A 23,607-nucleotide genomic window follows, 5' to 3' on the forward strand; every position below is an offset into this window, starting at 1 on the left:
TAGATCTAATTACTTAAATAGGTCGTACCTTAAGAAGAAATTACGATTAAAATGTTCTCTAAGCACCTTCTTTAACCTCTTTTATGAGGAGGTTATGCTGAAATAATTTTTTTTCTCAGTATCGTCAATTTATGGTTTACTGTAGTACTGCCATGGAATTAGTAGGTACTCTGGAAGTACTTATTAAATCCATATTACTGTAGTAAGTACTGTAGTGTAGTGAGTACTGCATATGAGTTTCCATCTTGTAAGTAAAAGAAAACATGGAATGCTAATCTTTTATCAGCATATAGAGAATTAGACGCGTTAATTATCCCAACTTAATTTTATAAATATACAAATATCAAGTAGGTAAGTAATTAAATATCATAACATTTCTGTAAAATGTTTAAAAATAATCTCAGTCTAGTACCTATAACATTGTGCGAATATTGAAATGTATTTATGTAAATTAAACGTGTTGATGGAACGTGTAGGTATAGCAATTATTAAAAAAAAACGCACTGTATGAGAATTACTTAACATTTCTCGTCTAATACGTAAGAAAACTTATATTAATGAAAAATCTATATGACTTATCTTAAATCTATTTACTAATAGCAAATCTGAAATTTATAGGCGTCTATTTGTCTCATTCGAGTATGCACGTCTGCAATAGGAAAATGCATGGCAAATCGATCAAGTTTGAAGTTAGGTCGTGCATTTCAATTGTATTGTTTTCCTGCATGATAAGAAACATCATGGCGACTGCTAAAATCATGTATCGAAACATCATCAGTGACGGACGGCGGCGTTGCAAAAATCTACAAAATTTTTATGAGACCTCGAGTTGCACCCTTGCACAGTCAATGTCATTTTATTTTATTTTGGATACACAAAAAACATATATGTTTCTGCAAATACGAGTAGCTACAGAGTGCAAGAAAGTGTCTACTTCATAAAATGTTTTGTTTAAGTAATCACTGTTACAAGCTATTTACAAAAATGTATACTAGCTATTAAGCTATTGGTATTTAGCCATAAATAGCTTGATAAAATAACTTGTCAATGTGGTATTTACCAGCGTTATCGTTGGGGTCTAGCACGAAGACTCCGGTGGAGGCGGTGACCGTGCCCTCCTCGTCGGTAACCTCGCTGCGGTCCGCCGATGTGCAGTCCAGGGCTCCACATGTGCTCCCTGGATTTTAATAAGTTTTCAATTAGTTCTCAATTCTTCTTCGTCCAACCCTTCTCCCAGTTTATTTGAGGTTGGATTATTAAATCAATTATCGAAATATATAATAATTCGTCTTTCTTCTACGGCATAAATTACTTGCATTCTTGTTTTAGTACAAGACTTAGTTATATTAGTGCGCTTGTTAAAATTCTATTACCGCATCATACGAATTCCGTATGAACACAGACAGAAAAAATCATGAAAAAGTTACGTTTCGGAAATTCAAAAATCCTCAGCAGACTTTAATCTTATTTTAATGAATATTTTAAAGTGCCATCACAGACGGGTTCAATGGTATTTTCAAGAAGGCATGCAAGTAAAATGCAGTCATTACATACCTCTGCAGACGCCAATATCGCACTGAAAGTTGACTTGCGAAGAATCAGGGAACCGGAACATGGACGATATCGTCAGCTCGGCCGCGCCGCTCTCCGACTTTGTGACCACAGTCTCGTGTTTCAGCGGACATCTGAGGAACACAAACACTGTGATTAAAACTAACGCGAGAAATAGACTAAAATACGAGTTACTTATGAGTGTTGGTTTGGCCAGGCATGCGCGGGCCGAGTCGCACCTGTTTTAGAATGGACTTCTATTCTAAAATATCGGAACTATGGGTGACATCTCCATTGATAATTACAAGTGAGTAGTAAAATTAATCTTATTCAGGTTTCAGATTTATTGTAACATAATAAATGATCGGCAATGAATTACTCTTCACAGAGTCATTGGGGTTTGCTTACTATCGGAAAATTTACGCACTTAGATATTAGGTACTAGCTGATGCCTGCGACTTCATTCGTGTGGCCGAACAATTTTTGTTAAGTCGTCATTTCAATATTCCTTATCGTTTAGCTGTACCATCATAGGTCTACATCCTGTACCATCATAGGTGTTCCAGATCTTCGATTTTTATATCTCAACAGAAAATGCTCATCAGACTGAACAATTTTTGTTAAGTCGTCATTTTTATATTCCCTATAGTTTAGCTGTACCATCATAGGTCTACATCAGCTGTTCCAGATCTTCGATTTTTATATCTCAACAGAAAATGCTCATCAGGCTGAATAACTTTCAATATACCCTTTAGTTTAGCTGTACCGACCATCATTGTTCTCCATCAGGTGTTCCAGTTTTCAAAATAATTTATACCTATTTATATATATAACAAAAAAAAAGTTTTATTCAAATCCTAACTAGACTACCTAAACTACTGGACAGTAGTTCCGAAGATTCGCTAGATTGTATAAACAGACAGATTTATTTTTTCAAATTCTTACTCTGTTGCTGTGACTATCGCCTAATTTTATTTTTATGTAAATTTATTCAATGTACAGGATTTTTTTTCGACTGTTTATGTGTATACGTTTATATGTACTTATTGATTTTCTCAATTTTGTAAGTGTATTGTACCGAGTAACTATATTAATCAATTTATTATGTTTAAAATTCATACCCTCTACTATCTAAAAGATCTACTGTATTATTCTTCATGTTGAAAGCGAAACAATTCTTCAATCGAATGCCGTGTGTGCCTGTAAAAAAATAATTGTTTAGTTTAATTACTGATAACACATACCTGAGATAAATACTTATTATAAATATTCTTTCACAAAATATATAGGACTAAAGTAAATTTTATCGGCTTCACCATCTGATTTGCTAAGCTCAGCGCGAAGCGTGTATGGCAGTCCGAAGGCAGCATTCAATACTTTCTGGCCTTGCTGGTTCAACATTCGTAGAGACACGAGCGACGTTTCATTTCTGTAAACATTTTAACAACTTTAGATAGGTACAGCAATACATACGCACACCATATCGTTAGGTTTGTACCTTGTAAAGTCATATAAACATCCTGGTTTCAAGAAAATAACGGAAATAAATAGTTTTAAGCTGTGTGAGTTATGTGTTTCAGAACTTGTTAGAAGTTGTTCCACAGAGTTCAGTGAATCAACATAAAAATGCAGTGACAAAGGAATGCAGTATGTAAATGACGTCACAGCAGTGCGGCGTGTACACAGGTCAACAAAAATCGGAATAGTAATTTAAGAACTGACATTTTTCACCTAATAATAAGCCGCATCTGAGATGCTTCTAAACGTACACATACTCAATCGAATTGAATTTACATCCGAATTAGAATTTTCAATTAACTAACAAAATTAACAATTAACGCATTGCGTAGGACCAGTACTTAGTTTAAATAGTTACATAGACATACGGTGTAAGTATACTTTTTAGTAACATTGTGAAATAAAATATAGGTAGCAATAGGCATTTCTAGTTTTAGTATAGTAGTGTCATATTCCGTCCGATTTGTATGAGCAGATCGTTACCTGGAGTTTCTGAAGCCCGCTTTGCCGCACGTGATCACGTAGAACTTGTCGTCCGCCAGCTCCAGCGTGCGGTGCACGCGCACCGCCAGTGGTAGCGACCGTTCGTCAGTTCGCTGGAACAACAATCAAAATTGTAACTCTAGATTGGTACTTTAGATATCACATCTAGTTTATTTTTTCTGATACCATATTTTTCAACATGATTGCGATTAGTGCCTTCAAAAATACAGTTTCTTTTTGTCTCGCAGATACAATATTCTTGCCGAAATTTAATGTTTACCAAGAAGTGTATGTACGATTCTGTGTTGTAATGCAATATCGCTATGCGTACGTTGCATTTGAACAATGGCTATTTCGTAGATGATGAAACCAAGCTGTAAATTGTGTCGCTTCATAAAGAGCCTAATTTGAAGGCTCGTACTACCTTGACGTATGATGATAGACAAGTACTAAGTACAGTTATTTTTTAAAGAAATTGGCGGCGTTTTGCAGAATGGGTCACATGTAGTTGGTAAGTATCTAATAATATATTGAATAATAAAACCTACATTGTTCCAGAAGACGCCGCAGTAGTCGGGGGAGCCCTGCGTCGCCACCAGGTTGATGTCGAAAGTCAAAACTTCCGTGCCATTACCCTGGGCCATGCATGATGGGTTTCTGAAAATTGTGTAAAATTCGTTTTATGCATACCTAATCATAGCTATGACCATTGGACCAATTTCGTTTCAAAGATTCAACTTTAGCTTGATTAGACATCTGAATCCAACCCGATTGAATTATTTTAAGTGCCTGTCTCGTAATGTCATAGCTACTTTTCTTATCCTAGGTACGAGTGTTGTGTGAGTACTTTTACTACGTTATGTTTATTTGTAAACTCTGTACTATATGGGTTTTCTACGTGCAATAAAGCACAAAGAAAACAAACAAAGCAAAAGAAAAAGTGATACCAAAGCTTTGTGAGCGTTGTGCTCTAAAATCGAGCTTTTCCATAACGAAGTTTCCATGTTTTATGGTATGTGAACGAGAAAGCACAAGTCTTAAAGATAACTATTTTACTACTAGAACTGTAGTTTGCTGTAACTGGTGTCAGCCAGTTATATCGTTATTTCAAATTAAATTATTATGACATTCTAGTTAGGTACATGAATATTTATTCGAGTCCTGACAGAGTCCGGACTCAGGCTGAGACATGTTCAGATGAGGCAAAACTAGACGTACAGTTGCTTCAGTTGAGTTTCCTCCTGACCGACCGACGCAGTGCCTTGCTGCAGCCTCGCGGTGTTCTCACAGTGAGAACCGGCATATACATGAACGGGCTAAGAGCATGACAAAGGATTTTTTCTGCTAAGCAGGCAAACAGACTGTGGATGCTTGCAACACCAGGCACACGCATTGCTTACTTTGTGGGCTGTGGTCTTTTGCCACATTACTATTAACAGTTTCAGGAGAGATAGATAGAATTTTTTATTTTTGGAGAGCTGTTTACCTGTACTCCCTGGCGTGAATGATGCCGTTGAATGGCTGGTTGAAGGTGACACGGATGGACATCACTCCCGTCTTGCACGTCGCGTTCACGACCGGCAAGAATTCTATGTTATCGACATTCTGTAGACAAAGTCGACATATGTTTGTATATTAAATGGTATGTAAAATATTATATTTTATAATATTTTACATATTATATTTTATAATATTTTACATATTATATTTTATAATATTTTACATATTTTATGTTATAATATTTTACATACCATGGTATAGGTATTTTACCTAACCTTGGTATAGAAGCAAACCTCGATGTTAAAAAGTCCTCCACATATTATGTAAGAATCACAGATATAAAAACATTACATAAGAATATATTTTTATTCTAGCATTTGTAATTTTATTTTTTTTATCATATTTGAAAGCCCTTAGACATTAATTTGTGATATTAAGTAAACAATCTTACATTACAATACGACATTCGTTTATGCTGAAACTTATGCAACCGTGCCGGTAGCTGTCCGCAATGAGGACTTCCTGCAACGTCCGTCGCCAACGCGCTGGCGGCGCGGCGCCACTTTCCTTCTACGGCCGCACGCGATTGCCACTGGCAGCCGGCTTTGTCTGCTCAAAACACTTTACGCTATCGACCACACGCATCTTCCCAAGTCCTCGTTACAGTCACTTCTATTTGCATACAAGTGTGCTCGGTCCCACTTCGATATCAACTTTCATACTTCAAGCCCTTCCAAAATTCCTTTTATTTTTCACATTGCAAGACCAGTTGAGCCGTATACTCACTGGTTTTTCCGTGAGTAATTTCTTATGAACTTTAAAATATCTCAACTATCTATCTAACGACGATAAGTACTTGTAAGGAAAATGCCTAGAATAGTTGACAACAAAAGCAGTTTTTCTCTTTTTTTGCTTTTTTTATGGTATCCAGAATATTATTTACTTACTTTCATTTAAAAATTAAACCTGGGGGCTTACCATCATCACTCTCTTAACGCGATCCATTTCGCGACCTAAACTGAACTGCATCGCTAATTCGTACCAGCAACTTAATTTTTAGTATGAATGCGTTTCATTTTAGGTTCCCAAATTGAACTGAGTTGCATTGGAATCGTTCTGAAAAAGTTGATGGTAGGTCTACTGAACTAGGTTTATCATTCACACATCACATCAAGTTAGGTAGAGCAATAAAAATCCAATGACAATACCTAAAACTGAATGGAATGAATATAAAGGTAGTTAGATTAATTGTATACCTATATTCCTGCTATAGTTAGAAGTTTTTTCACTAATGTCAGGGATGGCCTCCAATATTTTATTAATGTGGACGCACAGTGTGGACGCTAACAAACCGTGACAACATAGCGTGGACTTTGCAATGTATAAATAAACTCTACAAATCAGTGTTCTTGTAACGTTTATAACTGGTAGTATGTCAACATTTAGCGGATTCCTAGCTTCGATTTTATGGATTTTATCATAGCTAAACGAATAACTCATGTATAATAGTTTTCATAGACCGCCACTTGCATCCAGTGAAGGAAAATATCGTGAAGAAACCTGGTACACACTGGTTGACAGTTTAGTTCACTAGCGAGTATGCGAACGCGACTACTTGCTACTAGATGTCGGTACGTAATGCCATAGTAGATACTTATATTAATTCCATGCAGATGACTTAGGCGGTTTGAATAAAATCTGATTCCAGTGTTAGCAATAATATTCACGACAGGAAAGAAAAGAAGAAATAAGGGTTGATAAATGTTAGATAAGTATTCGTCTTTGTGAAGTACGGGTATCATATACGAGGAACCATTGAATTGCTTGCCTTGAATTCAAAGCTAACCAATGTCTTGCGTGGGTGGTACAATTTGTATCAAGTTTCCGATTTATAAATAGGCATCTAGAATGCAGTTTCTAATAAAATGGTATTCCAACTCCAACAGATGAATGGTTGGATTACTTTGACACGTTATTGTTTCCGAGTAAAAGCGATGGTCATTTGTTTATTGGGAATGGCCAATTGCAAGTCCGTTGGCACAGTAATGGGGTTCCAGGAAATACAAAGCATTACGAGGCTGCTCGAGACCAGGCTGAGGAGGACCGCAGGGTCGCGCCCTGGGGCCGCCGCCGCGCACGACTCGTCCACACGACCCGGCCTGATAGCTTCCTAATATTACTCTAAGAAATCATGTTACTGACTTGTAAGTAATTTACATTTTTAGTAAATGTACCGGGGAATTGTTAAACTTTGGAGGTTTCGTCACTTTCTGTTCAGTATCATGTGTGATTTTTTTTATTTTAAATAATGTATTTGCTAATTATTTCATTACTGATCTCAATTGAGAATGGTCCTCGATGTGCTACTTAGGTGAGTTTTGAGAGTAAGCAGACGTATTCAGTAAATATGTACTTAAATGTAATGTAGGTATTTAAATATAATGAGCTCCTGTGAAATAAACATAGAATTGTCTATCTAATAAGTTACGGACAACAACATTAAATATTTAATAATAGCTCTAGTCCTAAGAAAGTGAATGAAATATTGGCAAAACACTACAATCAAAAGACTCTTCATATGAAATCTTAGAAAGTTATTTGATATTACGGATACTCTCATACCTCTGGGCGGTACTTATAAGAGTGGACTATGATGGCCCGTGTTTATGGACCTCACGACCTATCCTTTTAGATATCCGAAGGAGCATTTAGATTAAAGTTATAACTACAAGTTCATATTTTTGCAAAAACCTGGACAAACATGGTAAGTAGACATGCCAGTTTAAATTTTGTGACTACCATTTTGGAGTTTTGCTTTTACAGATAATATTTGGTACCTATGCAATTTCGTTCCACTATCTAAAATCAGAAATAACATACATATTTAAATTAGCAGGTGATATTGTGATGTCAGTATACGCTTATTCCATTTACAATGTCGACTAAAATTAAAGATGTCGTTTTCTAACTTAAGTCAAAGACATATATGGTATATATTTCTAAATATACCTAGGATGTAATGTATATTTAAGATCAATTGTACCGAATATAATTTTAATCTATCTTTTTAATTGTTTAACACTATTATTCAGGAATTGAAGTCTGAAATTTAAAAATGATAGCTACAAGATATGATGAATGAAATGATGATGATACAATGATTATAACTAGCGATTCGATACATATTCAAACTTAGTCAAAACAAAGACCTATATTTGGTTTTCGAATTTAATAATTAAAACACCTGAGAATTATTTACTCTAAAATATGATATGAAGTTAATTTAGAATGTATGTTTATATAAAGTAAAGGAATTTAGAAAATTTCAAGTTCAATTCATATTAAATCAACGAAAAGTTTTATCACTTTAAAAAAGTGATTAATTTAAAGTGGTAACGGATATCCGCTAACGGAATATTTAATGCAGTTAGGCAAAACGAAATACCATTTTATAAAAACGTTTAATCCGTTAATTCGTATATTTCCGTTTCTCTCGAACGTAATTAAAAAACAACTCCAAAGACGAAATATGTTTGGTGGTTCAGTTGCAGATTCAAGTCCTATTCATGCCACATGGCTTTATACCAATGTGACTCATGTATGTAGGTTTTATAAACCTTTTGCTTCCGGTGAAGGAAATCATCTTAAGGAAACCTGCACAATGATTTACTATAAAATTCACCACAATTACCTACTTCTCACTAGATAGCGACAGGAAGTCGTAAAAGTGATAACTTTTAGTCGTTATGTGCCTTTAGGTTTTTTATTGTCAGATATTATTCTAAAAGTAGTGTAGCGAGCATGATGAAGAATGACAGACAGACATCATCAATTCTTTGCCTCAGAATTGCGCTTCAATTCACTGCTTAAATCAAGCTTGAAGTCTTGACTGTTCTGATTGACGTCAAATGGATAACCCACAATAACAATAATGTTTTCTTTATTTAAAATACGAAAACATGAGCTGATGTTAAATGAGAGACATTATGACGAATTGTTGTTGTGTTGCATTTTATACAGAGTACTTAAAGAAAGTAACGTTTAATCTAAGACTTAATTCTAACTACTTAATTTATATATAGGTAGTTATTTAAAAATTTATTAATTCTTTTCATTGTTTTCTTTTTCCTTGTAAACGTATTCGATCATTATTGTATAGTAAATTTCCATTTATACTCCGGCACATAGCATAATGAAACATTGGCGACTAACAATATTATGGTTTTGAAACAATCGGTAGATTAGATACCAGTTTGTAGTCCAATTTGATATCTATTTATTATTTTCGGTACCAGAGCGGAGATATCATTTGGCAGAATCTTATTTCGCAATTATTAATCTTTTGGCTATTAAATGTATCGCAGAAACCTGTTACCGCTTCTGAACAATAGTCGAGGTCACTACACTTAACCATAATAGAAATCAGGGCACTCGAATATTTTATGCCATTTTTACCTACAGAAAGAAACAAGTAAAGATAACCTAAGTATTTAATCACAAAAACACAAAAAGGTTTTGGAGAAATCAATAGACCAATATCAATGCACGTTATCGAGCAATAGATAAATACCTTTAATTTGTAATGGGATCAAAACGTTTCAATGTTACAACACATCCAACGTATTTCTGGCTTCTTTGTGGGATGAAATTGAATATTCATTATCACAGCAAAACCTTCATTCAAAGGTGCTGATACCTTCCGCGTACTGCTCCGACCTATTAGCGCAGACTCGGTAATGTAATGGAATGACATAACGCTTTGCGCAATAGATCATGGTGCCGAGGAATGCAAAGAAAATGTTCTTACAGAAGATCGACTCACATGAGTATTGAGATCGGGTAGAAGTAAAGTGAGCAATGCTTATATTAATGCAATTTGTACGCAGAAAGTCTTCTTACAGCCATGCAAAAGTTTCACAATTCATAATGTTCTTAAAGTTTCAATTTTGTACCTCAGCGCTTTATTTTTTGGTTTTTCACTGTTCACACTTTTTCCTGTAAATTTTGTTATCTATGTGTAGTCTCTATAATTTGTGTCGTTGTTTTGTCTGTTTGTTTCCGTGCCGTCTACTGCCGTTTGGTTAACGGTCCGAGTCGGATACATTTCGGATTGAAATCACAATAATACGAAAAAGAATACTCGCTATATCAACATAACTGTCAATTTACTATTTGAGTCGTTAAGATGATACGCAAAATACATTAAGCTTTTAAAAGTCGTTACAAAAAACGGTATTACTTGAACCGTTTGCTCAATTGGTGCTTTCGTTTAGGTGTTATCGCATGACTTCCATTTTTTCATGCAATGATTGTATAATTTCAATGGCTTTGCGATGGATTATAAGTATTTTTTACCGTTTCAATAATTGAAGATGTAATAGAATAAGGCACTCATCATGATGGCAGGGTTCTATGTTACAGTAAGTACATCTTTTGATATGGTATTATGTTCTTAAACCTTCTCTTTGTTTTCAACGGTATATGCCAATAAGTATTTTTTTTCACAACATCCGCTTAAAATTAAATATATTTTATTTGAAATTGCAATTGCGTGATTACCTACGAATATACTCGTAAAAACAATGATGTGTCATTTAACCTAAATATTGCCTTTAGATTTAAACTAAATTTTGTCTTTATTCTGTAATTAATGTATGTGTGACGATTTACCATTACGACAAGGCATGGAAAGGAAACAAAGCGAAAGTCAAAGGACCGCACGGCCCTTCGCACGCCTGCGGGAAAGGTCATGAATATTAAAATAAAACATGAGGGGTCTTGGCTCTTGGCATCGATATCCTCTTCTGAGAAATTTGTACTTTTTCTTAACTGACGGTGAACTTTTATAAGTACATTTTTATAGTGTTTGTTATATCTTTTGTTGGTAACACAATATAGTAAAATGGCTTTAAAGAGGAATTGAATATAAGATATATTTTAACGAGAGCTTGTTTATAGTAAATATTATTGAGATGATTATTATTGTCGTGTCCTTAAAACCCCAATAATGTGAACAACAAGAATTATTCAATTTCTATTGTTTGCGTGTATTAAATCATATATACATAGATATGTATATATGCAAACCTGCCATATGTATATATCTGGGTTATGTAAGCCAAGTGCACCAACTCCCATACATGTAACCGCGACCGGTTTGGCTGCGATACCTCGACGTCATCGTTGTAGACGTGCCTTATGATCTACTAATAGACTAATTTGAAACTGACTACTTCTGTGATCTCAGATATATTCTGGACAATATAACATAAAACTTACTTATCTCTGTTATCATGTTTTCATTTTTGTCTCAAAGTGCAAAAACGGGGAATGAATGTTGTTTAAAAGACCTTGTCATTTATGACAATAGGCTTTGGAAAAACTTACGATCTTGTTTAAGCAAGTGAGTTATAATAACAAAATAGATGTTTATACTAGCCATTAGCCTCAATAGTTTCCATTTCTTTTGTATGTAAAACTAGGTTTGTATTTTTCAAAGTATGTTGATGATATCGACGCTAAAATTGGCGCCCAATCAAAACGTAACTAACACATTTCGCAGTATATTGTTCCAATCAATTTACAGCTTCCCACGGATGTATATGTTGATGGCTGTCAGAAGGAAACGGTCAGCGCTGATTACCGTGGCTGACAGAAGCGGCTGCGACAAGCGTAAATAATGACAAGTCATTTGTCTATCATTTTGTCTCATACACTGTTCACCAACAAATTGCATGTCCGCAATCACCATGTATTGCCAAAAGTGTCGTAAATTGTTGCACAGGATATTTGAACATAGGAAAGAAGTGGTGTAACCAGTTTATTGAATAGATGTCCTATCTAACGCACAGGCCGCTGATTAGGCAACTTCATATAGTCTGTTTAAATGTGACAACACAATAATTACAATGATACGTAGTTAAGCACTAATTATATTATTTTCTATAGTATTCAAAATAATAAAGTCCTTTTTTATCAAGATCAGAAAATATTATTGTTACTAACAGCAGTGAGTAGATCTTGTTACACGTCGCCACACTTGGTTTCGGACAGCGTGAAAAGAATTGAATATGTCACAGACACGGTCGGCAATCAGATAAGTTGGCGTCCACAACGATTGAATGTGACGTGACGCAAGGATCCGATCGTGACTAAATGTGTGAATACACATGTCCATTGTTTACACATCGTCAAGAGTTGCCATGTTTCCTGATCAATACTGATAAATATTCTCAGAAGTTACGAAAACAGGCTTTTATGTGCTTGACGAACTTAAAAGATAAGCCGGACAAGCATATCTTGACAGGACACCGAAAAATATTGGTTCAAATGTCTTATTTCATTTCATATCTTACAGAAGGCCAAATATTTCAGCTCTAAAAACCCTACATTCTACATACTTCTACATCCATTGACATGAAATTAGCAATGGTACAAATTTCTGGACAAATTCTAAGGATGTGACTTAATGCAATCTAATACGAGTACCTGAATATATACACCCATCTTAATCCATCCTGTCACTCAGTTTATTTGGGTTCAGGTCTTCTAGTTCATTTGCGTTGAGGGTGTCTATTCCGAGCTGCCTGGTGAAGATCCTGTCTTTCTGAATATTTTTTCCGTGTTAAATAGTCATAATCATAGATAAAAGAAATATATTTGGTCATAATCATGTGACATGAGTCTGCCTAAGACTTTCGGTTTTCAAGAAAGAGTTCCCTGCTGGATCGCGTAATTTTCATTGTGCCTCATGACTTGCCCATACCATCTCAAATAGGAAGTTTCCATATTTAAGTTTTTCGACTATAAGAGATTCTTGATTTAGTTTTAAAAAACTTTTTAATAACTAATACCTGACATTTTTGGAATTACCTATTCTAAATCTTTTTTTTTTGTATCGTCTATCAACTTTACTTTGTATGAATTCACCTTTGTTCCTAATGTAGAAATTTATTCATGTGCATCGAATAGTTGCAAGCACTTCACGTTTGTATGAAAATTACAAAATTGTGCGTTATTTTTATCGTCGATAGATATAAAGGATGGCATTACGCATTAACTTATGAAATAGATATGCGTCTGAAAATTATGTTCGGACACTTCCTCGGTGCTATCGTCTGTGATCGGCCGCGGGCGCCAATCAGAGCGTTGCATGCACAGCGCATGCGTGGCGAATGCCTTACTATCGCACCTTCAAGTTAACACATAAGTAATCTTTATGTTCCTATCTCAATTCAGGCTTCACTATAGGCATAACCAACCATATGTCATAGCGGTTCATATTCGTAACGTAAGTAAACTTAAACAACTTTGAATAATACCAAATTAAAAATTTAAGGAAAGCTTCCTTCGAAGTTTAAAACTCCATAAGCTGGAGGTGGATGGGAATTGCTGATCAAAAGGCTCAATTTTTAGATATGTGGAAATTAATATTTCTTAAAATTAGTTCGCCAGAATTTATAAAAACTTCTAAAAAGATTTAATTAACTAAATACTTAACTAAATTGCGTACAAACTCGTAAGTAAAAATAAATATGTATAAGGACGTGAGTTTTCCGATTTCGTAATAAACTTTAAATCAAGATTAATTGTTTGAACAATTTATTATGGTAAGACCATCATTAGATCATATGTCATAATAATTAAAATGTATAATTAAATTATAAAATTAAACTGCTATTACATTACAAGGTAAAGGAAGATGCGACCTCGGCCCGTGTCGTCGTGGAGGCCACATGCGCGTGCGCACTGTGCACATGCGAACATCATGTCATGCCTTTAGGAATCACAACTTTGAATGAAAAGTTTCGATCGTTATGAATCATTTCGTCTTTACAACAGCACGATAGCAGCAGACATAACACAACGTAATGTTGGGTAATGTATTATCAACTTTTCGGCCACAAGAAATCTACGGGCGACATATGAGCCATATGTCCTACATGTTCTACAATACATGTACGGGATCCCCTATTATCGTGGTGGTTTTAGTTCATCCTGCCTGCAACTCAGGAATTAGATTGATTGGAACTCTCACGTGACTCGTCTCGTTCTTGTCTCGTTTTCCAAACCGCCGTGACATTATTATTAGACTAGTTATATTATCTTTTTCATAATACGATTTCGACCACTTTACTTACACTTTTAAGTAAATTCCATCTCTTTGCTTTCTAGACTATTTACCGTTAACTTCGGAAAGTAATGAATAAGTGGAACATTAGTTTTACAAAAGTAATGTTTAATTTTATTTATTTCATATTTAAAATAGTAATAAAACTTGAAGTATTTTCCAATACAAATACAGTTTTAGTTTATTTCGTCGGCAATACACGTAGTTCAATGTCGGTGCCTTGAGTTCTGCATATTAATGCGATACACGCTATGTTGTTGTATTTTGTATTAGGAGGTTTTTTATGCCGATTGCTTTGTCGTAATGTGATGTCATATATTCGAATATAGTCACCCACCTACATACATTTATTGCGTTAAATGCGCGCTACCAAGATATGAACACAGTTTCTCTTCACTTGAATTTCGAAACCAAATTAATCAGATTTGTAAAATAAATAAAACTAGTTATGAATGTATGAGTCATAATTATTATTACTATGAATCATAATAAGTCGCAATTTTTAATATCATCGTCGATAATATTACATATTACGACTTGGAATATAAACACCTTTGATGTTTTTTGTTAATTTAAAAACATATCTTCGCGGACAATGAGCGTCTCTGCGGTATTTGATTTTATCTCGTCAATAGACTTCATTTCTATTACTAAATCAGATTTTTTTTATTCAACTCAGATATATTTATGTTTTTGCCGAATGAAGGATAGAGAAAAATGATAATGATATGAACTTATATTTAAAAAAACTGGTCAAGTGCGAGTTAGACTCACGCACCGAGGGTTCCGTACTAAATTTTCAACTCTCAATCCTCTTTGGGAATGCTATGGTTACCTATTAGTTCCTTAGTCGTGGGAATGGTGAAAAGCGTGCCACTCATTTTGTACGAAACTAATTACAAATAGAACTTTTTTTCTGTGATGTAAGTATAAATTACCAATTTTTGGATTTTACCTATATTAGCATAGTATGCCATTACTTTATCCCAAATTTCATGATTTTAGGTCATCGGGAAATACCCTGTAGGTTTTGATTAGGTTTTGGTGTGAAATCGCAAAATATCGAAAAATATGCGACGGTCATATTTTTTGATCGCGTTAACGTATAAGTTTAATTTTTTCCCAGCTGAAAGAGATCGTAGACCTGGGTATTTGGTATAAATTTCAACTTGATACCTTTACGCGTTCATGAGAAAAAGGGGCTTAACAGACGGACAGACAGACGGACAACGAGCAAAAATGATTTGTGCATTATTAGTGAGGAAATAAAATTTTTGTGTTATAGAAAAACAATTAATTTTGTGATTCACAATTTTGTTATGTATCCGTAGTCCTATTTGCAGTACGAGTATGATTCAAATGCGAACTGAGTCACCCAAAGATCAATTCCATGAATGAATGTAAAGACATGTGTTTTAGATTCAACAACTGCCATTATAGTTACTCGTATGGCTATTCACGAGGAAGGCAATAATCGATTATCTTGAAGTTCTTGTTCTTTATTTCACGACACAAGTAAAATTGATACAATAACAAATAAAATATGATACTTCGTCTCCCTCATCTGTTCGTAACTTTGCAGTTTTTGGCTTAGGATTTGTGATCAGTGGACAACATTTTTTATACAAAGTGTAGGTCCAAGAGGTAAATAATTAGTTTGTGTTTGTAATCAAACTTATTGATTATTTACTCCTTTTCATTTGGGTCTGTAAGAGTATTAACTGGATCCTATTTGACCATAGTGATCATATATTTCAGTATATATTATTAGTAAGCGATTATCATTAAGTATCACTAATTTGAAGGAATCTCATTTTCTCAGATATTTCATATAAGTCTCAATGACAACTTCATTATATAGTACATTAACAAATAATATTAATAACCAAATATTTGAAATTAAGTGTGGGATGTGTAGGCGCAGGGCAGCCTTGTTACCAAGTCGGTCGCCAGCCGACTGACAATGCAGCTTGACATTTGCCTTAAAGGCTTATAGCCTAAAGATACATTAAGTTTGCGCAATTACTTTAAAAGTTTATAATACAAAAGAAAACTTTTTTGCTAGTATTTTCTTATACAATATGCAGGGAACTTTACAGATCTTGAAAATAACAATAAAATAAATACCATCGAGAATTCTCCGCATAAACGTTGTTGGCTTATAAAGGACCGTGCGACCATATTAGGAAACTATAAAACAATGACAACGTAGAGGCGTCCAAATGTTATTCCTATTTGAACAGCCTTGCAGCGGCGTACCTGATCAATTCAAAATGTTTACCTTTAGTTTGCGTGAAACAAAAATTATATTTAGATTAAGAAATTAACTCTTTGGAAAAATGTGCTCAGTAAGTTATTCATTCATCAACATATTCGGATTGAAGCGTAGTTCTCCATTCTAATTTCATATCTCGATGACTTGATTCCATATATTTAATCAAGTATGTACAAGCAATATAATTGGTGCTAATTATAAAATATACTTTAATTTTATTCCACATCATTAAAATAGTCAATAATGGTATTCATAAATAACACTTTTAATAGCATTGGTAACATATTATACTAAGAAAAGCTAACAATGCCATATATTGCGGTTCGCATTGAAACCCACAGATATGGTTAAACAGTTGACTTCGCATTCACATCGCTCCATTGTTTGTTTCTAGCAATATGGGTTACTTTAACATATGTGAATATTTTACAAGATCAAAAAACCCCGAAACTGACGTAATAAATACCGGTTTTAACGACGCTGTTATGCGAATTTATGCTCCATAAATTGGACTTGATATTATAAGTAATTTCATAGACTTGAGTCTGACTCTTGCGTCCTTCCCTTATTCTTTTATTTGTACCTAGTCATTATCACAGTTATTTAGTATAATCGCTTTTACAGTTAAGAAAATAAATTTAATCATACTTTGCCAAAGATAGGTTTAGTCTTCGAAATTAAATAAATTTATTCAGTAATGAACCGCAATAGTAAAAACCTTAAGTCCTTCATAAAACTTTATGGTGATTGGCTAATAATCCATTACAAGGATACCTACAATGAAATACTTGAGAACAAATTAACCATGCACGTCATTGGCGCAGTACCGATCGGAATCAGAGGTCAGCGTAGTGATCCACACAAGTCTAAGTTGAATTAACTGTAAGATCCGTGCGTACCTGCGCATGCGCAGCCCACAGGCAGGCCAGGAGATAGAGGCAAGGGAACCACATATTGTATTGTTACACTTGACAGCTGTCACGGAGTATCTGACACTAGTTTAGGCGCGAGCTAGCGCAGCATGGCGACCGGTCGGAGCGCGGGACGCGGAGACACTGCCTGCCCTGCAGTTGCGAGAACAACAAACTTACTTTCGGTGAGAGGGTGTGGCCACATTGGAGGCTTTAGTGGTAATATTAATCTATCTACGGATATGATGAAGTCTATGAATAAGCCAGTGTAATTATTTTTAAGCACCTTGAATGCATATACTTACTGCAATAACGGTGACATTTTACTCTATACAATCAAATATTAATTAATTTGCACGCCATTGTCATCCGATCAATATCAAGAGAGTTTTAAACAATAACTTGTAACTTTTTAAAAGAGAGAACAAAATTGAATTCTCGAATCTCTGCTTGGAAGAACCCAAAGCTTAGTGTATATGTGAATAAAATGCCATATGCTAAAAATGAGTGTCCGTGAGAAAGAAAAAATCAATAATATTCTTATTTTCATCTTATGAAAATGTATACACACAGATTTATATATTAATCTGTGTATTTTAGTATATGATATTGACGTAATATAAATTTTATTAATACGTATTATGGGCTATGGTAGTCAACATTCACAAACAAGTGTATGCAAGAAAATAGTCCATGTATCAACAGAATACGTAATGCCGTTATTTTTTTAAATTTAATAATACACTAACCAGTGTGGACGTTTCAACCGCTACGCACCGCTGCGTCGGCGGGCAGCATTACGACACACGCCCACACCCGCACGCTCACCTGTACATACATACAAACACACACAACCCGCAGGTATTCCACCGCATCCTTCAGATTATCCTCCAGACAACACCTTTTTCTTTTTAATGCCCGCCTTCGGAGCTATAAACCAGAGCTTTTTGTTTTACCACCTCTAAGCTCATAAAAGGTTCAACCGCAAGTAACATAACTCGAAGAATGTGGTTGTTAATTAACGAAATGTTCCCGAAATGGTTTTTGTACTTTACAAACCGTAATAAAGTATGGTTTGTAAAAATTAACGCCATTATTGTAATTTGGTTACTACGCGTACATAAGATTTCAACGCGTTCCACTAATTACTGTAGAGTTCTCGAGCGAGCATATAAAACCTAACATAAATTTAAAAATGCTATAAATTACTTAATGCTATAATTACTTATGAAAAATAAGTCTTAAAAAATGTTTCCTGAAAAAATAGACTGACGTAGATTCCGGTATGAAATTATAAAATGAATCTTAACTTTACGAAATATGGAAATAAACATTACAATAAAAATGCAAATATATTGCAGTGGTTGGCCAATATACGTACATCTTAATTGTTACTTATTATAAACACAACGAAAGGTGCAATTATTTTTTTTTTCCAAATTTAAGAAATTAACACAATTTTCGTATCGCTCAAAATCTAAGATCAAAATATTGAGAATCAATTAATTGTTGATGCTGTTAGCAAAACTGAAAATGTAATCAATACTTAAAATATGAAAAAAAAATGTATTTTAACGAAATTTAATACAACGTATTCAAGTAAATCTCAAAGTCAAACTAGAATACGAGGCAGTTATTTTTTTTTTGTAAAATAAGACACATAGAACTACAAAACTGGACGCGGCATAAACCTACTTTTGAAATGCATGTGGCTTTGCATAAAGTACTTAGCAATGCTAGGCAAACAAATCGTTATGAAGAATAGAATTCGGTATTATTAAAAGTTTATTAGCTATAAATACCTACACTTTAGTATTATTTCCAGTACGAGCAGCTATCGATAAGTTGTCTTATTTTTATACTGCAATTTTAAAAGTTTTCGCTAGCGACACGTGATTTACTAGAACTGCCAAGTTGTCAATTCCAGCGAATGAACATGCTACAAATGGTTTAATTACACATACCCACACAGTGTTTTATATGTATAGATAATGGAGTTATTTAATTAAATGAGCTAATCTTGAAATAACTATTAAAGTATTTACGAGTATTTATTAGCTAAAATACTACAGATAACTTTATATATTACTGACTAATTTCCTCCCTTCTAGTCAATTCACTTTAGTGAAGATGGCTTGGTAGGAATTTAGATATTTACAGAATGGAAAAACTGTCATACATCAACATCTAGTAGAGATAATTTCTCTATAATTTACATTCTATATTCTGACAATGAAAAAAAACTTTGAAGAAAATATTTATAGCGCCTGTGACTTTCAAAAATGCACGGGCATCTATCGGCAAATAGTTCCAAACCGTGATTGCCGAAAAGCCCGTCGAGGGCGCCACAGTGGCCGGCACGTTGCCGCCCAAAATCAATATCCGAGTGGCGTGCGCCGTCCCTCCGAATCCGCCAGTTTCGCAGAAGGCAGCCCTCATACTAGTCCCTTTACAATCGGTATCGCGCGATTGTGCTTCGTGCCTGAAACCAACCACGTTCAGAAGTACCCCGCTCATCTGTAAGTAAAATTCTGATAAAACACATTACACTTGTAAATTTGATTATTTATTGGCTAAATTTGTGATTTATGACATCAATTTCATTCATAAAGCTTCAATCTGGCGGCAAGAAATTCAAAATGGCTAGATCTAAAGATGAACATCGCAGTTTTGTAGGTACAACACATACAGATTGACCTAGTAGGGCGGGCTTTTTTATCAGGCATATATATATACGTAATTATTCAATAAAGAAAAACTGGGAATATAATCAACGTCCCAGGAGGATTTGATCTCGAGAATCGGGCTCCACAGTGCAAAGAGAAAATCGTATGTTTACGTAACCGTTATAAGTATGGAGGAAAATCTAAATAAGTTATCTTAATATTATTAACGCGAAAGCACGGCTAAACTGCTGGGTAGATTTTAATGATAGAGACAAATAAAATTAAGCAGAACTTGAGAGGACAAAGACAAAGATTAGTTATTTGCAAAAACATGAGTTTACATTTATTTTACAATTTGGTGTTAAAAGAAAAACTAAATCCTACATGTTTCACCGTCCACGGGTATGCAAATTTAAATGGAGAGCATGCTGTCATCTCACAAAATAAAATCGAATAAATAAATCAGAAAAAGGTAACTAAATTAAATATTTTTTTATCTAAATCTATAATTTAAAAAATCGTTCACATTATAATAACATTTATCAATCAGCAAGGACCTGAAGTGCTTTTTAAATAAATTTAAATTCTGAATCAGACAGAAGTTCAATTAATATACGAGTTTTATGTATTTATTAAAAATATAGATAGAGCTGTGCTTGGGTAGACGTTTTGTGTATTTGAGATAAAAATATGCCATCAAAAACATGCTGTAAAAACCCAAGTCTCGCAGCTCAGTTTTTTTACCGTAAAAAGTTGTGAGATCCATGTAATACCGAGTCGATTAATTTATTTAGTCCCTACTTAAGGGACCTCCTGTCTTAAGTTATTACGCAAGTTATTATCATATTGACATTAATTGATTATGCACATTGATTTAGACACTAAACACTGTATTCTAAATTTGAAGCTTCTATATCTCCTTAGACTTTTGATGATCGGTTAGTCAGTGAGTGAGTTACAAAATCAAAAAACTTTAACAAGTTAAAATTCTTAAACTCGAAATTTACAGTGTTTATACAATACCTGCTTAGTTACTGAAAATGTAGGCTTTCTATTTTATTCACAACGAAGTTATTAAGGTTCGAAATTGGCCTGAATTGCTTCGAGAAAAGGATGGTACGGCCGTGCCTCTTTTTTTGCTCGACTTGCGGGGGCACTGCCATGCCCCCAGATATCTTCAAGATTTGCAGAGTTTAAGAAAATGTAACACTGGGATTAAAAAGAAACAGACCAAAGAATAGATGAGGTTTACCGGGCGAATTACCGCAGATCGGGCATAAATTGAAACTAAACGTTTTCTCCCAGGCACAAACCATCTGTTATAGTCCAAGGAAATCACTTCAATCTGTATTAATTAGGACAACATTAACAACAACACACCAATTTACCTGTACGAGTTGCAAATTACTGTCAAGCGAACTTCAGTATCAATTAATTAACTCGAGTTGGAGTTGACGTGGATCGGATCGGGAGGTTCCCTCTATTGTGGTTGAGCTTCGCGATGGCTAACTCACGCGTCAACTCGTGAACGGGTGCTGCCGGGGGGAACTGGTCAGCTCGATCTTTTATTAAGTTTTTTTTTGTTTGCTTAATTATATAATATGTTTCAGTATACCTTTTGACCATGTACCTTATTGTGTACTTACATTGTTATATTACTGATAAAAAATTATACATAAATTCATATTTAAAAAATGGTAAGCCCTTCTGGCATAATAGGGACCAACACTGTTTGAATGAGTTTCTTTCGGCATTTCTTCTCAGCAGTGGTCGTTCCGAAATGCTAGTACTCGTAGTTTGTATCTTTGGTAAACATCATTTAATTTAGAATATGACGTGAAAAAGTGCCTGTGAAGGCCTAATTTCTGAATAAATGATTTGATTTTGATTTTGAAATAAGACACCAAGTACATCAGCTGTGGTTATCATATCACTTACTGGATGTTAATATTACCAGATACTCGCTATTGCCCGCGGCTTCGATCGCGTGAATTTCACTGAGAAAGCAGAACAGACACGATTTTCATACAAACTTGTGATTCCCGAGGAAGGTTTAGGTGTATAATTATGTTTTACCCGAGCGAAGCCAGGACAGGCTGCTAGTCTGAAATAAATTATTTACCATTATTATTTATTATGATGATATAAACAAGTGAAAATGAAGGTTGCCACTTGTAGCAACTTATCAAGTTTTGGAAGATAAAAATAGATAGGTACCATTAAAATGACGTGTATTTAGCGTAGACGGCACTGATTCAAGTCTGGCTGGTAAATATAATTAATACTATGATTCCGCACGCAATATGACCATTTAGTTGCATCTGTAATAAAGAAAACCTCTAGTAGGAAAGAATGGCGTATACTGTAACGGACAGGCAATGTTTATACATTTCAGTAAGTATAAAATATTTGTTGATTTAATATTTATTAATAGTATTATATGTATACCATTAGAAGATATTCACAGTACCTGGTAAATACAGTTTGATTACGAAATTCCCAGATCAATATTTGTGGCAAGACGTCACAGACACGAGGCAGGGGACGTTTGGCTCCCGGCCAGCAACTAGTTAACAGGCATTGTCGAGATCTCTCACTGGAGACCAGAATCCGTACATTTTGGAAACAAACAGGTTACTAATATAACTAGGAAGTCTACATTTATTTGTTGGTTCGCCGTGCCAAGACTAGCCTTTGCATTACTCATGAATGTGGCAATTATTATTGATATTTTCCAAACATATTCATTAAATAAAGACATTAATTAATATCATTATTAATTAATAATTTTAGAAATAAATATTATTATGATCACTTTGCATGTATACCCAGTGGCGGATTAACACAATTGCCGCCAGTAGGCAATTAAATTGTCAATACACTTAAATTGTTTAATAACTTTTTACACCACTTTTAAAAAATAACATTAAATCCTTTGAAAGGTCACCTTCATACCCTTGTTTAAATTGTACAGAAATAATTTCAGAAATAGACCATTTGGCTTAATAGCTACGGCAATTTCTTTTACCGTACCCTTTATCCAAATGAATTTCACCCTTTCAGGATTCGTTATTTCGATTTATTATGCATCAAGCCTAACAATTAAGTAGATATTAACGTCGTCCACTGAAATATATTTGGCTTATATTGGCTGTGTATTTGATCGCGGCCCTAATATATATTACAGATGTTTTTAATATCCATATTGCAACTACAAGTGATATGTCTATATTCACAAACTATATAAATTGCACTCAGTAAGTACTTAAGAGTAGTATGTAAATAAAGTATTTTAAACAAAATACTCCTATAGTTATACTATAGTGTTGGAACGTGGCTACTTTTACTTATCCAACTAAAGTAATGTTGTGTACGTGCTTTGCGCCGTTGAATATTGGTCTCAAGGGTGATCCTCCCAGCTTTCCATTTCGTTTCTTGATGATAGTTAGTAACTTTTTTTTTCTCCACTAACAAGAAATTCCAAGGAAATTCTAATGCTGCGAGATTAATACAGATATAATAGAATACAATTTAGAAATGAAGAATTGCTCTATTTAAATTGAACAATTATTT

General features: G+C 34.4%; 1 protein-coding gene across 4 annotated transcripts in view; it reads right to left on the reverse strand.

The window, feature by feature from the left end:
- LOC128670517 (uncharacterized protein) overlaps window positions 1-17,523 on the reverse strand; it is a 21,983-nt gene extending 4,460 nt beyond the window's left edge. For 3 of the 4 annotated variants that reach the window (XM_053746243.2, XM_053746241.2, XM_053746240.2), the window contains exons 1-8: window positions 17,357-17,514; window positions 5,039-5,157; window positions 4,101-4,209; window positions 3,553-3,665; window positions 2,868-2,980; window positions 2,673-2,751; window positions 1,555-1,685; window positions 1,061-1,177 (exon numbers count right to left, since the gene is read on the reverse strand). In XM_053746243.2, the coding sequence (XP_053602218.1) occupies window positions 1,061-1,177; window positions 1,555-1,685; window positions 2,673-2,751; window positions 2,868-2,980; window positions 3,553-3,665; window positions 4,101-4,209; window positions 5,039-5,157; window positions 17,357-17,410 (835 nt within the window). In that variant the 5' untranslated portion in view covers window positions 17,411-17,514. Of the gene's footprint in view, window positions 1-1,060; window positions 1,178-1,554; window positions 1,686-2,672; window positions 2,752-2,867; window positions 2,981-3,552; window positions 3,666-4,100; window positions 4,210-5,038; window positions 5,158-17,356 lie in introns of all 4 variants that reach the window. The other variant, XM_053746242.1, reaches the window with a different exon arrangement.
- Window positions 17,524-23,607: the final 6,084 nt, after the last annotated feature.

Source organism: Plodia interpunctella, chromosome 6, assembly GCF_027563975.2.
Source record: "Plodia interpunctella isolate USDA-ARS_2022_Savannah chromosome 6, ilPloInte3.2, whole genome shotgun sequence".
In the NCBI taxonomy this organism is placed as follows: domain Eukaryota; kingdom Metazoa; phylum Arthropoda; class Insecta; order Lepidoptera; family Pyralidae; genus Plodia; species Plodia interpunctella.